Source organism: Dendrobates tinctorius, unplaced genomic scaffold (assembly GCF_039654945.1).
Source record: "Dendrobates tinctorius isolate UK_male_01 unplaced genomic scaffold, ASM3965494v1 ptg000254l, whole genome shotgun sequence".
In the NCBI taxonomy this organism is placed as follows: Eukaryota; Metazoa; Chordata; class Amphibia; order Anura; family Dendrobatidae; genus Dendrobates; species Dendrobates tinctorius.
Window position 1 is genome coordinate 23,842,328 of NW_027361921.1, and position 16,288 is coordinate 23,858,615.

Sequence of the window (16,288 nt, forward strand, 5' to 3'; positions counted from 1 at the left end):
AAGGAGCCAAATAAGTGATACATCGCTGGAATCAGGGTCTGTGTCTCTACATTACACTGCTCAGTTAAATTAGCAAAAACCTGGTAACAGGTTCCCTTCAAGGCCTACTGATTTCAATAAATAACTGTTTAAGAACATATGTACATATTCTACAGATACCAGAACAATAAACAATCTACTAGTGCATATTAAAAAGTGGTATATTTTATTAACAAGTTGAGCAAAAAACTATATCTCATAGGAATCAGAACATATAGAGTGAACATACAAATCCCCTTAAAAACCGATTTATTCAAAATGCATTAAAAACACACCTTCCCAGTGAATCAATGGCAAATGCAACAAAATGAAAAAAGACCTGATCCGAGATGCTGCACAGCCCTATATTAAGGCTATCTGATAACCTTCCTAGCCGTGGAGGTTGGCACCCTAGAGTACGAATCTGGCGCCCCCACTCAACGAGGACTATCCCTCACATGAACATAAAGGGGACTTTAGGATTTTTTGTCCCCAATATGTGTTGGACTCAGTAACTTTGGATTGGAAATATATAAAATGGAAAAGGAAACTTCCTGTAAATGTTCATTATGTTAGACAAGGGGTTAAAAATTATCAGCCCATGTCGAGTTTTGTGATGAGGTCAATCTATGAAAGTATCCCTATATTATGTTTTCATTAGAGATAAACTGTATCTGGGACTTCTGAGCCACTTTTTTATTTTCTATGGCAACACTGGGGAGCGGTTATGATATCCTTAGATCGGAAGATCCTGCGCCATGTTTATGAGTGAGCGTCCTGCTTCCCCATGGTAACGCCTGGGGTGGAGCTGCTATTGTCAATACCGGAAGGTCCGGCGCCATCTTGGATGCGCTCCACGGTGGAACGCACGCTGCCTTTTCCCGCCCGTCTTATATCACGGGCGGCGGAAGTGACACGCTGGCGCTTAAGGTATGGAGTTACATCGGCCTATCTTGACATATTGAGGCTGGAATATTTACCTTTCATATGTGATCTGCCCACTGGATAGTGGGTGGGGCCTATTTTTGGTGTAGGACAATCACGAGGGTTATTTAAATCCACCCTTTCTGGACCTCTGATACCATTAAGCAGCATCATGGTATCAGCTATGGACAATAATATCGGTCATCCCTCCTGATGAACCGCTGTAGGCGGAGAAACGAGTCGGGGCTTCTCTCCACATAAGTGACCGCTTTTATTATAGTATATCTGATCTATATCCCGGAAGGGGGCTAGTTTATATTGCATGCCGTTTGGCATATCAGTTGGTCATAATTTATCATGATGTGGATGTATCTTAGTTTTTAGTATTTGTGTATTATATGCCTGGGATCCTGTACTAGCTATAGGGCATTTTGAATCTTCATTTCTGCACTATTTGATTATTGTTTTCTCTCCTGTCATATTAGGGGCTGGTAGGAGAGTGAGGGATAGTTCTCGTTGAGTGGGGGCGCCAGATTCGTACTCTAGGGTGCCAACCTCCACGGCTAGGAAGGTTATCAGATAGCCTTAATATAGGGCTGTGCAGCATCTCAGATCAGGTCTTTTTTCATTTTGTGGCATTTGCCATTGATTCACTGGGAAGGTGTGTTTTTTTTAATGCATTTTGAATAAATCGGTTTTTAAGGGGATTTGTATATTTTATTAACAAAATGAATACGATTAGCAGAACGTTTATAAACCAACACACAGAATCTGAACAGATCAAAACTAGATAAGCTTACACACTTTCCTTGTGGATATTTTTAATACATTTCGACTTGTATGAGAGCAAGGTGCAATGATGAACTCTCCCAAAACGACCATTCTCCCATGGTCAGGCATCTTTTGTTCCACTTTCTTTAAGCTTGATTTTGTTATTTTGCCTCCCTGCATATTTCCCTTTTCCTTTTACAGCATGCTGAGGCAGCAGGAATTCAGTGTCTGTATAGTGGTCTCCACGTCGCAGTTTTCTGAAAGTACATACATGGCTTTAGACATTGATACGCTCTTTCTTTGATAAACAATGGTGAAGCACATTTTCCAGCTTACTTTCCCAAATGAGGTTCCTTGTAGCTTACAGCATTGCGTCTTCTCCGAATGCGACCCCGAGAGTCGTCTTCTTCATCTGAACAAGACTGCTTAGCGGAGCCACGACTCTTGTTTGTAAGATCCTGGAAAGGTTTAATAGCTGTACAGAAGAGCAATGATCAGTGTTTGGACAGATCTACATGGTTAGAAGCCTCTAGTTCTAAGTAGTGAGTGAAATAACGGACAACCCAGAACACGTTACCGTCCTGATCAAAGTAAAAAAAAAAAAAAAATTCTATTGGGAAAGCAAACAAAATCACGACAAGAAATATCTCTGATTCTGTAGAGGCACTATGAATCCCGTACACCCCTGTGCTCTGGTCGAGCAGCAGAAACCCACGAGCGGTGATCGCCAGACTTCATAATTATTAGTGATGAGAGAGTATACTCGTTGCTCGGGTGTCCTCCGAGTATTTTGGCGTGCTCGGAGATTTAGTTGTTGTCGTCTCAGCTGCATGATTTGTGGCTGCTAGACAGCCTGAATACATGTGGGGATTCCCTAACAAACAGGCATTCCTCACATGTATTCAGCCTGTCCAGCAGCCACAAATACTGCAGCTGAGACGACAAAAACTAAATCTCCGAGCACGCCAAAATACTCGGACACCCGAGCATGCTCGGGAAAACCCGAGCAACAAGTATATTTGCTCATCACTAATAATTATCTGTAATGCATCAGTTCAATGATTTTTTAGTTCTTGACATATTCAGAAGCAGAGGGAGTAGCTTAGTCCACTGCATCTAGACAGGTTATTACTGATTATAATCATTTAACCCGGGTTATCAGCAGATTATTAATAAGACTTACAAGTTACAGGGAATCTGTCCCCTGGTTTTTGCCACCTAATCTGAGAGCAGCCAAATGTAGAGACAGAGAACCGGATTCCAGTAATGTGTCACTTACTGGGCTGCTTGATATAGTTTTGATAAAATCACTGGTTTATCAGCAGGAGATCATCATTAGCTACAACGTAGTCATCCATACTCACGTGCTCTGTATAACGCCACCTTCATCACTGTGTACATTGTTCAGGGGCAGAAAGCTGCCAGTCAGTGATGCCGACAGGGTTATTCAGAGCTCTGCATTCAGGGAACTGCTACATCTGCAGCAGAGAAAACAGTGATTTGAACATCGATGTTCCATCACGAGTAGAGACTCGTTGTAGAACCATGTAGCATCAGAACCTTTTGTGAAAATGTCTACTTTCCAGAAAACTTGTATGGGAGCTAAAAGCAATACAAGACTACAATAAAAGCTGCTACGTTTCAACCCAATTAATGAATACCCATACAAATACATAGAAGAGGATTTACACAAGCATGCAGAAACTTGAGACGCACCTGTTTCCGAGATTTCCATATCTTGGTCTTCTACCGTGCACTGCCGATTTATTTCAGTTCCATATGTGTCATTTTGATGGCCGTTGTCATTTTCATCTTGAACACTAATCTTGTTTGTAACAGGAGAAAGCTCCTTATTACAATCTTTTGGCGCTAGGAGCTCAGGAGCAGGAATACTTTTTAAGGACATGTCATTTGAAAAATTGCCTTCAGGATTGGTGGATGATGGAAACGCTGTAAAACTGGAGTATGCTGTGTTATCAAGAATGGACTCACTAACCATATCAAGCCGAAAAGAGTCATTCTTGTTTGCCATGTCAGGGAACTTGCTAGCTTTGCCGCTTTGGCTGGACGTTTGATTCATTAAGCTTTCCCAGACAAGTGTAGCTTTTTTACCCGTCAAGTCATTTTGTTTACTAGTTAAAATATATGTCTTCCTTTTGTCTAGCTCAGAAAAGAGACTGGCCGATGCTTTCTTATCTGAATATCTGAGGACAGGTTTTTTGAGTTCATGAAGATCTTCATGGTCAGAGATGGGATTAAACGGTTCTCTTTCAGAATCTGATTTTTGCATTTCTGACGGGTTTTTAATCTTGTGTCATCTTTAGGAGCAGAAGAATCCGCGTAAGGTTGTGGCTCCACAAGTGTGTCACTCCTTTCTATTACGACTGATGAGTTCAATGTAACAGAGACCAGTGGGTTTGGCTCAGGAATCAGAAACGTTTCTCTATATTTAAGTCCACGAACTTTAGATAGTAGATCGGTTATGGATGGATGATTGTTTGGTGCATTTACAACACAGGTCTCACTTGATAATTTCGGCTCTAGATTTTTAACATTAATACCAGGCATAGTATTTGTTTCCTTGCCACTGTCTATTTGTTCAGTAGAACTAGTCACATTTTCTTCTGTTTTTTGTTCTTGATTCTTCGATTTCTTATACATCTTCCTTTTCTTTTTGCTGGAACTTTCTGATTTTGAGGCCTCTTTAATATTTTTTGATTTTGTCTTCTTGGGTGCCAAATCAGCAATGTCAGCCGATTCTGTGCAATAATCTTTTTTTAGAGTGCATGTCAGTTCAGTCTTTTTACAATCTAATACCTGGTTATCTGGAAATACTTGTGTTTCGCTTTTCAGAACATAATGGACTAAAGAGCAATCGGACCTTACAGGGTCAGCAGCTAGAGATTCAAGTCTTTCCTCATCAGGCCTCGATAAAACATATGTTATACGATCATAATGTCCGTCACTTGCCAAATTCTCAGTGGACATGGCAGTAATCCCCTTCTCGTTGCTGCTGCTGGGCAAATCGTTGACTTCTTGGTTAACAAAACACCAACTTTTCTTTGTTTTTTCACAAACTGCCTTTGCTCTTTTCAACGTGCCAGCCTGTTTCACAGGTAAGCAGGATTTCTTTTTGCAAACGTGTGTCTTGTTTTTAGGTAGCACTGCAATTACTGAAGCACTTGTAGTTTCCATATCGGCTTCATATACAGTTTTCTCTTGCCCCAGATCTGAAATCAGAGGATCGCTTTCCTCACTTAGTACAGACTCCAGTTGATTTGTACTTTGCATTGGTTGTTCTTTACATAAATATTGGCTGAGGAATTTCTCCAAATCACTTTTCACATGTGAGTCCAACTTATCAGACAGTAAAGAGCACTGAGAGGTGGTTGATCGTTGTCCCTTCTGTAATACAGACCTCTCTGCTCCACCAAAGTTTGTATCCCTCAATTCTGGAAGAATGGTGAAATCTGTATTTATCTCCCACTGTGTGCTAGGACAACCATCTCTGCATGTGCCCGAAGAGCCCCGCGGCGGACTACTTTCATTTTTAGACAACATGTGTCAGGGCTTTATGGTGATGGGAGCTTGGATTGCTCCTACGTAGGTGAGCCCGGAATGACAGTGCCCTCTTTAGAACCGTTAGGTGTAGAGGGAATCTCCCCAGCTTGGCCCGGCAAGCACTGTTGGAGGTGCTCCGATGGACTTGGAGAAGGTTGCTTGCAGAATTCCAGGTGGAATATTTCTGTTGGGCTTGAATCCCACCTTGACCAGTCTATGTATGATGGGTATATGGGCACGGGACTATGGGATGGAGGATAATTATAATTTGTTATAACTAACCACAGTTAGTTACTATGCCCGGGCAGCGCCGGGCTCTTCAGCTAGTATTTTAATATAATGGTCCCAATTACCTTCTTCCACAACCCAAAACAGGCACACCAAGGGATCCAGGGGAACTGGGTGGTAACCTCCTGCCAGAATGAGTGTATTACTGAACACCCCCACATCATATGTATGAAGTCAGCCTCCAACTCCTGACACCTCTGGCATTCCGAGGTCTGAGAACTACCAATTTTTGCTAATTTAGCTGGTGTAAGATATGCTTGATGGATTATATATAAATCGGTAATTTTGTTGTTAGCTGATAGGGAAACCTTGATTGAGGGCTCCAGCATCTCCTCCCAGTCCTCCTCCTGAATGTTAGGAATCAAGAGTTGCCATTTTCCATTAACCGCCAAAGGAGTAAAGTCCATATTTCCTGATCGTAGATAGGTGTATAGCGTGGAGATAAATCACAGATACAACAAGATCTTAAGTATGCCGATCAGCGGGAGAGAAGATATTTGCGTGCCTGTACCTATGTGGGATTGGATCGCTGACCTAAGTTGTAGGTACCTGAAGAATTGAGCTCTTGGGATTGCGTACAGAGTCTGTATCTGTTCAAAAGACATTAGTCCCTTCACGACCTCTGCTGTACTAGTACTGCAGAGGTTGCTTCCCTTCCTTTGATGTGGGCTCTGGTGCTTGTTTTGAACAGCTGACGTGCCCGCAGTAGCTGCAGGCGGAATTGCGATCCGCCTGTGGCTATTTACTAGTTAAATGCCGCTGTCAAACTTTGACAGCGGCAGTTAACATGTGCTTCCGGCCATTGGGCCAGAAATACGCACACCGGTGACCCCGTCACGTGATCAGGATCACGTGACATGATCGGGGGTCACCAGGGTGTTGGCATAACAACCTGAGGTCTCCTGGAGACCTCTGTGGTTGTCAGTACCAGATTGCTATGAGCGCCACCCGGTGGAAGGTGCTCATAGCAATGCAGTAATTCAGCTACATATACTCAATCTGCTCATCGCCTATATGTAGCAGAGCCGATCAGGCTATGGCAGCTTCTAGCCTCCCATGGAGGCTATAGAAGCATGCCAAAAGCAATATAAAAATGTTTTTAAAAATATAAAAGTATAAAAAAAATAAAAATTTAAATCCCCCCCCTTTCGCTCCATTCAAAATAAAATAAAAAATAAAAATCAACCATACACATATATGGTATCCCTGCATTCAGAATCGCCCTAACAATAAAAAAAGGATTAATCCAATCGCTAAACGGCGTAGCGATAAAAAAAACCCGCCAGAATTACGTTTTTTTGGGCCGCCGTGACATTGCACTAAAATGCAACACTGGGCAATCAAAAGATCGCATCTGCACCAAATGGTATCACTAAAAACGTCAGCTCGGCACGCAAAAAAATAAGCCCTCAACCGAGCCGAGATCACAAAAAATAGAAACGCTATGGGTCTCTGGAAATGAAGCAAATTTTTTCTTTTAACAAAGTTTGGAATTTTTTTTCACCACTTAGATAAAAAAAGAACCTAGACATGTTTGGTGTATATGAACTCGTAATGACCTAGAGAATGATAATGGCAGGTCAGTTTTAGCATTTAGTGAACCTAGTAAAAAAGCCAAACAAAAAAGTGTGGGATTGCACTTTTTTTTGCAATTTCACTGCACTTGGATTTTTCCCCCCGTTTTCTAGTACACAACATGGTAAAACCAATGGTGTCGTTGAAAAGTACAACTCATTCCGCAAAAAATAGGTCCTCACATGGCCATATTGACGGAAAAATAAAAGTTATGGCTCTGAGAACTGGAGCAAAAACAAACGAAAAAACTAAAAAGGGTAGGGTCTTGAAGGGGTTAGAATTTTTTTATTATATAAGTCTTTAACTTTCAATACATTTCTGGACCTCCAGAAAGCAGAGGAAGGATGTTTTTGTAGAGAAGGGAAATATGTGTTGTGCCAGAGTGACATTTCTGTCACAACCTTAGTGAAATCAACTACTCTCTTAGCTTGTCTCCAAATTGTGCGGGCAAGCGTAAGGAAAGGTAACATCCTAGAAATGTTTGGTTTATCCATCTCCAGAAATCCTAACAAACAGTTCGTCCCCGCTGCTTGTGCTGAGTGATTCTCTGAATTGGACCGGGGTCACACTTGCGAGAAACTCGCTGAGTCTCAATACCCGGCACTGCCGCTGGAACTCGGGATCGTAGTGTGCGGCTGCATGTATTTCTATGCAGCCGAGTGCTCCGTTCAGAGTACCGGCAGCAGTGCCGGGTATTGAGACCCGAGACTCGTGCGAGTTTCTCACAGGTGTGACCCCGGCCTTAAGGGGGTTTTACACATAGCGATATCGCTAGCAATATCGCAAAAGCATCACCGATTTGTTGACGCAGCAGCGATATCGCTATGTGTGATACTTACCTCCGACCGACTCCCCCGCTGTCTGTCGTTGATCGCACAGCTCCATTTCTTGTCGGGCGCCGACGAGGGACGTGTGGACGCGGACGGGAGGACGTCAGGATCGCCGCGTCTGAAAGGTAAGTAACGGCCGCTGTATCGCTGCTGCATCGCTGTGAGATCTGCCTGTGTGGCAGCTCACTAGCGACCATTTAGCGATGCACCAGCGATCCTGACCGGGTCGTATTGTTGTCGGGATCGCTGGTGCATCGCTAAATGTAAAGGGGCCTTTACTCAAAGGAATATTTGGCATCCATGAGTCTACTGCCCTAAGCTGTCTCGTTAGGTAGTATAAAAAGAAGTCTGGTAGCGCCGCCCCGCCTTACTTTTTGGGCCTTTGTAGGGTAAACAGTTTAAGTTTAGGCCTAGATTTTCCCCAGATAAATCCAGTGATTAATGATCTAAGAGTTGAAAAAAAAGACATAGGTATGGGTACCCCACTATGCTGAAATATATAGCTAAATTTAAGGAGTAGAATCATTTTTACTAGATTTATCCTTCCAGTAACTGAAAGCGGTAATTTGCTCCATTGTGAATTTAAGTTTAGCGAAGTCAAGCAGGGGAGAGATGTTAGATAGCAGAAATAAGTTCCTATCTTTCTATACAATAATGCCCAGGTATTTAAATTGAGACAGTTGGGAATGGGGATAGCAGCTTCAAATGGACCTCTTAATAATGTTGGAGAGGCATTAGTGCGGACTTATCCCAATTTATGTAGAATCCGGAATATTTGCTAAATGTGTCTATAGTGGATATGACCTGTGGTAAAGTTTCTTCAACCTTGTCCATCTACCTTACCAATTTTACTACGCATGGAACGGCATAAAAAACAGCACCAAAAAACAATTCATGGATTGCAGGTTTTTATAAATTCAGTCTCCCAAAAATCGGAGTAGAAAGCGATCAAATAATGTCATGTGCCCTAAAATGGTACCAATAAAAACGTCAACTCATCCCGTACAAAAACAAGAAGTCACCGACAGACAAAATATTTATAAAAGAGAAAAAAAAACGCACATGCCCCCCGAAAAAGCCGACGTGAAAAGCACGTTGAAGTTTGGTCACTACAAAATACCCAGCATCAGGTAATATGCCAAATTTATGCTTATATTCTGCCATCTCCTTGGGACTTCTCTAAATAAATTGTGTCTTCAACATTTATATCTACTGAAAAACTATTCTAGTAAAATCTGTGCTCCAGGAGGCAAATAGCGCTCCGTCCCTCCCAAGTCTCTCCATATGGCTAAACAGTACTGTACAGCCACATATGGGGTATTTCTACATTCAGCAGAAATTATTGGACAAATTTGGGTGCCATTTTCACCCATTTCTCCATGTGAAAATTTAAAATCTGGGGCCAAAACAAATTTTTTTGTAGTAAAAATTTACTGTCATTTTTTCTGCACAGCCCAATAGTATAAAATTCTGTGACGCACCTGTTGTGGTGTCAATAAGATCACTGCAACCCTAGATTAATACATCAAAAGGTGTGTTTTGTAAAATAGGAAGACTTGAGGAATTCTGTTGTTCTGGCACCTCAGGGGCTCTCTCAGTGTGTCATGGCACCTTAGGGTACGTGCACATGCTGCGGATTCTGCTGCGGATTGATCCGCGCGGATTTTGCAAAATCCGCAGGTCAAAATACCTGCGGTTTATCTGCGGATTAGCATGCGGTTTATCATCTCTACAATGGAGGAGACGGTAAACCGCAGCGGAATCCGCAGAAAATTATGACCTGTCCATTCTTTGTGCAGATTGGAAACCGCAGCAAAAACCGTGTGGAAAATTCTGCACCGTCTGCACTGCGGTTTCCATAGGATATAATGGTACTGTACAACACAGCTAATTCTGCTGTGAATCCGCAGGGCCAAAACCGCTGCGGATCCGCAGCAGAATCCGCAGCGTGTGCACACACCCTTAACAGTAAAATCTGCAATATAATATGGCGTTCCAAACCTACTGAGCTTTGCACTGTGCCTGAAAAGCATCTCCCGTTTACATGTAGGGAATTGGCACACTCAGTAGAAATTTTTACAACAAACTAAGGTCCTTTGTTTCCTACTAGCCCTTAGAAATATGGAAAACTTGGGGCTAAAACAACATTTTTGGGGGAAAAATGTAATTATTTTGTCTTCGCCCAATAGTATAAAAATCTAAGGCACAGGTGGTGTCAATATGATCACTGCACCCCTATATAAATTCACTGGGGAGCGTAGTTTGCAAAATTGGGTCATATGGGGGGTTTCTACTGTTCTGGCACCTCAGGGGCTCTGCCAATATGACATGGCACCCTCAAACCATTCCAGCAAAGTCCGAACTTCGATATGGCGCTTCTTCCCTTCTAAGCTTTGCACTGTGCCTTCAAAGTATTTTTTGAACACATATGGGGTATCGTTGTACTCAGGAGAAATTGCTCAACAAATTTTGGGGTCCATTTTTCCTGTCTCACATGCTACTGGTAGCTGGCTCTTGGCTCAATATAACCCTGTTAACGGATCAGGCATTTATCGGACAAGTAACTGGTGGCAGTCCTATTGGGCTGATAAGGTTCTGCATCTCTGGTGCTAGTGAAAGGGGCATCTCAGCCTGTCAGGGTTGTGGGCGAGTTTGGTGCCACGTCAGTGACTGCGTGGGCCACCTTCTCTCACTCCCCATGTCTCCCTGAGCCCGTTTGGAAGGGGGGGGGGGATCTGTGCAAAACTGACCTTACCTGTCCCTGGGGGGGTGCAACACGTCAAGTTGATACAAGTGGGGAGACCTTACCATCAGGGCTGTTGAGTCGGAGCCCATTTTGGTGGAGTCAGCATCATGGAAATTGAGTCGGAGGTTTGACTTACCAACTCCACAGCCCTGCTTACGTGATCCTACTGACATAATATCGATGTCAGGCGGGGTGGCGTGGTATGGATCCTTCATGTGATTGGCTTCCTACTACTGAGTAAAGTAGAAATCAGGTTAGAAGAGAACCCTTTGTCTTCTAGTAATGACCTCTGAAGTTCTAGGCTCTTAAGTGCAGCCCAATTACCTGAAGATGGAATACTGGCGCCTGAGCAAGAAGGTCCGGGATCTCTGGAAGAACCCAAGGATTCGTGACTGACATGTTGATCAGACAAAAGAACCAAGGTCTCCTGGGCCAGAGAGGAGCCTTGCCCCATCATCCCTGATCTTCCCTAACACTGCTGGAATCAGACAAATCAGGGGACAGACGTGAGCAAGGTCAAAATCCCATCTGATCTGAAAGGTGTCCACTGCTTGAGGGTTTTCTCTTGGGATCAAGGAACAGAACTTATTTAGCTTGCTGTTCCGTCAGGTTCCGAAAAAGTTGATCTACAGACAACCCCACAATCTGTTTGAACATCGATTTTTCAGGGACCACTGTCCCTGTAGCAGTGGTTTGCGGCTCAGTAAGTCTGCCTTGATGTTTTTCCTTTGTCATGGGTTTACCACGACAGAGGAGGCAGAAGACTGAAGTGTCTGATTTTTCCTACTCCTGCAAAGGTTAACACTGTTTGTATAAAACAAAGTAAGTTTTGTTTGGCAGTGCAGGGGTTAACCTGCTCAGTTGAGCACTCCTGGAGAGTTTTGGCACTCAGCTGTGCACTGTTAGCCACTCCCATCTCTTATATAAACTGGGTCCTGGCTAGCTCTCATTGTCAGAGTAGCTTTTGCTGCATGACAATAGGTTGTTGTTGGTGGATATTAGAGTAGGTGGTTGGTAGATCTGTGACTGTTGCTAGGTTTTGAGTGTGAGATGATTACCTTTCTTCTTCTAGTTTGGTTTAACCATCTTCCACTCCTCGCCCCGGACGTAGTATCCCAAGTGAAAGGTCCCGGCTGTGTCATCAAGGCGTAACTTGTGGTTTGCAATTTCCAGCCGCACCGTGACAGTGCCGGCATGCGTGGCTGCCGGCCACAATGCGGTGATGATCTCCCGAAGCCAGCAGCAGCAGAAACGGTGCCTTGATCAACCAACCTGGGCCTGGGAACTTGACTTCTCTTCAATCTTCTGCTGCCAAGCAAGAAAGCTTCCCCCGTCAAGGAGAGGAAGCCATTGATGGAGAAAGGCTCCACCCTTAATTTTGAAGGTTTCCTGTCCTTGAAGGGCTGATCCCCAAGTTCATTCGTGCTGTCATGGGTGACAGATAAAAGAATAATTACATTCTTACCACCAAAATTGTGTTTTAGCCCTAGATTTTACATTTTCACATTGGGTAATTGGTAAAAATGGTATCAAAATTAGTCCCACAATTCCTGATAAATTTGGAAATACTCCATTTGTGACTGTAAAGCATTGCTTACCCATACAGCAAGACTCAGGAGGGACAGAGCACTATTTTCCTCCTGGTGCGCATATTTTGCTAGAATAGTTTGTGGACTTCATATACACAGCCCCCCAAGTCCTTGAAGAGCAGAATCCCCCTCAAGTGACTCCATTTTGGAAATTATACCGCTTTGGGAATTTATCTACAGGTGTAGTGGCAATTTTGACTCCATTGGATGTTTTCCAGAAAAAGGCAGCATTGGATGTTGCTGAGTGAAAATTGCAAACTGCCATTGTGGTGCCCGTATGTTGCAGTGACCAGTACATTAAGCCCAGCTCATGCTTCTGGAGTCATGCACCTGTAAATTAGGTGGGCGCTCATGGCTACAGAAATGTCAAACATGTGGATACTAAATGTGGTTTAGGCACACTGTGGTGCGCAGAAGGGAGAAGGGCATTTGGATTTGGGAGTGCAGAATTTGCTGAATTTCTTTTGGGGTGCGATGGACTATAGCGCTTTTCCAGAGCCTTGGTACTACCGGTAATGTGGAACACCCCTATATTTCCATTAACAGATGATGGAGCTGAGCAGGGACTTGCTTTTTTGTGGATTGAGCTGAAGCTTTTGTAGGGAACATTTTACTTAACATTTGGGATCGTATTTTATCTGGCACTCTACACTGAGCACTTACTTTGGGGTTTACATTTAAATCTCCAAGGAATGCGATTCAGATGAGACCCCCGAGTGATCCATTCACTATAATAAGGCAGCAGAGTTATTCTGGACTCCTTCTGGCCTCTGTTCAGCCATGTCCTTTTTAGAGGTGCACAAAACTGTGGCGGACCTCGCTTTTATACACGACTAAAAAGACAGACACCGCCAGATCCCAGGTCAAACGGCTTCCACCGTGCCTCCATCTGCCTCATTATAGAGAATCTTTCTTTGGGGTTTCCATCTGAATCACATTTTTCAGATAGTCACACGGAAACCCCAGCATAAGCTCAGCGTAGGATAAATGTGCTCCGAGCCTTAATGAAAAAATGAACAGCAGAAGAATTGGTTTTATTTTTTACGCCATCCCTCGTATGGTATAAGTGATTTGACTACTTTATTCTTTGTGTTGGTGCAATTACAGGGTCTCATATAGAGCTGAAACCTGCACTCGATCGCGGTGGTGCTCAGTGTGAGCCAACGCTGTTACGGCACCTTGAGGGGACGTATACATCTAGGGCGCATGTTGGAAACTGGTTAATGGAGTTGTCCGGGACTGTATTAGTTTTGCGTATTGAGATAAGAACCAACAAGCTGGTAATTGCTAACTACCTGCCTATTCTGTCCAGCTATGATTTTTGTTGACTGAGTGGTCACTGACTGCTACTTCTGGCAATTCTGCGGCTTCTGCTCATGTCACATCGACAGAGCAGGCTTCTCTTCCACTCTGTTGAAGGAACATCTCTGCCGATGTTTTGAGGATAGACAGCTGACTCTCAGCTACCTAACTGCAAGGAGCAGTCTGTCAATCATCATGATGACGGCAGTGACACCTTTGTTTACAGAGAAGTGGAAAAGCTGCTCCGTTGACAGGCGTTGAATTGAAGCTGCATGTGTGGCTGCCACCTTAGTGCACCCAAATAAACTGCAATGTTATATCAGACAAACATAAAACATACAAAAGTGTATACATGAAACTTTCCACCATCTCAGGTCTCCTTGTAAGAAAATATGTCATCAGGTTTTTGGTGCCCTATCTAAGAGGAGCATAATGTAGGGGCAGATTCCAGCAATGTCACTTTACTGGGTGCTGCAGTGTTCAATAACGAAGTCCTCCCCTAAAGTTTTTAGCTAAATTTGTGTATATGCGCAAGTAGTGTGTGTGACAGTGTATTAATATAGTCACCTACTACCCCTTTCTCTGGTATCCAGAGCCATATTGATCCTCTTCTCCCTGTCATCACAGCTATTCAGACTCTCAGGGTCTCACTACGCTCATAGTGACCCGGAAGTGGCTTCTACAGTGTAAGTCTATGGAGAGTCAAAACCAGTCCACATCCTCAATTTGCATACAAAAAGAAAGCTGCCAGTGTATCCAGTAGTGATGAGCGAGCGTGCTTGAATAAGGTGTTCTCCGAACATGCTTGTGTGCTAATCGAGCATCTTCAGCGTGCGCTAATATTACGTCCGCGTTGCCGTGGCTGCAAGTCGCGCGGCTGTTCGACAGCAGCAACACATGGAGGTGCGGGGACGTAGACATACAGTAGTATTAGAGCACGCCGAAGATGCTGCATTAGCACCCGAGCATGTTTGGAGAACACACTTGTTCATCACTAGTACCCAGAAAGCTGCACAGAGTCCTCTAGTGATAATATCCTGCTGATGAAAGTGATTTTTTATAAAAAAGAAATTAGAGCAAGGAGCCAAATAAGTGATACATCGCTGGAATCAGGGTCTGTGTCTCTACATTACACTGCTCAGTTAAATTAGCAAAAACCTGGTAACAGGTTCCCTTCAAGGCCTACTGATTTCAATAAATAACTGTTTAAGAACATATGTACATATTCTACAGATACCAGAACAATAAACAATCTACTAGTGCATATTAAAAAGTGGTATATTTTATTAACAAGTTGAGCAAAAAACTATATCTCATAGGAATCAGAACATATAGAGTGAACATACAAATCCCCTTAAAAACTGATTTATTCAAAATGCATTAAAAACACACCTTCCCAGTGAATCAATGGCAAATGCCACAAAATGAAAAAAGACCTGATCCGAGATGCTGCACAGCCCTATATTAAGGCTATCTGATAACCTTCCTAGCCGTGGAGGTTGGCACCCTAGAGTACGAATCTGGCGCCCCCACTCAACGAGGACTATCCCTCACATGAACATAAAGGGGACTTTAGGATTTTTTGTCCCCAATATGTGTTGGACTCAGTAACTTTGGATTGGAAATATATAAAAGGGAAAAGGAAACTTCCTGTAAATGTTCATTATGTTAGACAAGGGGTTAAAAATTATCAGCCCATGTCGAGTTTTGTGATGAGGTCAATCTATGAAAGTATCCCTATATTATGTTTTCATTAGAGATAAACTGTATCTGGGACTTCTGAGCCACTTTTTTATTTTCTATGGCAACACTGGGGAGCGGTTATGATATCCTTAGATCGGAAGATCCTGCGCCATGTTTATGAGTGAGCGTCCTGCTTCCCCATGGTAACGCCTGGGGTGGAGCTGCTATTGTCAATACCGGAAGGTCCGGCGCCATCTTGGATGCGCTCCACGGTGGAACGCACGCTGCCTTTTCCCGCCCGTCTTATATCACGGGCGGCGGAAGTGACACGCTGGCGCTTAAGGTATGGAGTTACATCGGCCTATCTTGACATATTGAGGCTGGAATATTTACCTTTCATATGTGATGTGCCCACTGGATAGTGGGTGGGGCCTATTTTTGGTGTAGGACAATCACGAGGGTTATTTAAATCCACCCTTTCTGGACCTCTGATACCATTAAGCAGCATCATGGTATCAGCTATGGACAATAATATCGGTCATCCCTCCTGATGAACCGCTGTAGGCGGAGAAACGAGTCGGGGCTTCTCTCCACATAAGTGACCGCTTTTATTATAGTATATCTGATCTATATCCCGGAAGGGGGCTAGTTTATATTGCATGCCGTTTGGCATATCAGTTGGTCATAATATATCATGATGTGGATGTATCTTAGTTTTTAGTATTTGTGTATTATATGCCTGGGATCCTGTACTAGCTATAGGGCATTTTGAATCTTCATTTCTGCACTATTTGATTATTGTTTTCTCTCCTGTCATATTAGGGGCTGGTAGGAGAGTGAGGGATAGTTCTCGTTGAGTGGGGGCGCCAGATTCGTACTCTAGGGTGCCAACCTCCACGGCTAGGAAGGTATCAGATAGCCTTAATATAGGGCTGTGCAGCATCTCAGATCAGGTCTTTTTTCATTTTGTGGCATTTGCCATTGATTCACTGGGAAGGTGT

General features: G+C 43.4%; 1 protein-coding gene across 2 annotated transcripts; it reads right to left on the reverse strand.

Moving 5' to 3' along the window:
- Nucleotides 1-1,607: 1,607 nt before the first annotated feature.
- LOC141067754 (uncharacterized) lies at nt 1,608-5,271 on the reverse strand. 2 transcript variants are annotated; one of them, XM_073558222.1, is made up of 3 exons: nt 3,430-5,271; nt 2,050-2,188; nt 1,608-1,970 (listed from the first exon to the last, which is right to left on the reverse strand). In XM_073558222.1, the coding sequence occupies exons 1-3, from the start codon at nt 4,001-4,003 to the stop codon at nt 1,835-1,837; spliced, it is 849 nt and encodes a 282-aa protein (XP_073414323.1). In that variant the 5' UTR covers nt 4,004-5,271; the 3' UTR covers nt 1,608-1,834. The 2 variants fall into 2 exon arrangements, 1 of the variants encoding a protein (XP_073414323.1); XR_012226474.1 differs by lacking the exon at nt 1,608-1,970.
- Between the last annotated feature and the right edge of the window lie 11,017 nt (nt 5,272-16,288).

Excerpts from the sequence above, each read along its gene's own strand:
- LOC141067754 (XM_073558222.1), bottom strand. The coding sequence starts at position 4,003 with ATGCAAAAATCAGATTCTGAAAGAGAACCGTTTAATCCCATCTCTGAC. Across the intron at positions 2,189-3,429 it reads TATGGAAATCTCGGAAACAG|CTATTAAACCTTTCCAGGAT; the intron begins GTGCGTCTCAAG and ends TCTTCTGTACAG. Across the intron at positions 1,971-2,049 it reads AAGGAACCTCATTTGGGAAA|AAAACTGCGACGTGGAGACC; the intron begins GTAAGCTGGAAA and ends ATGTACTTTCAG.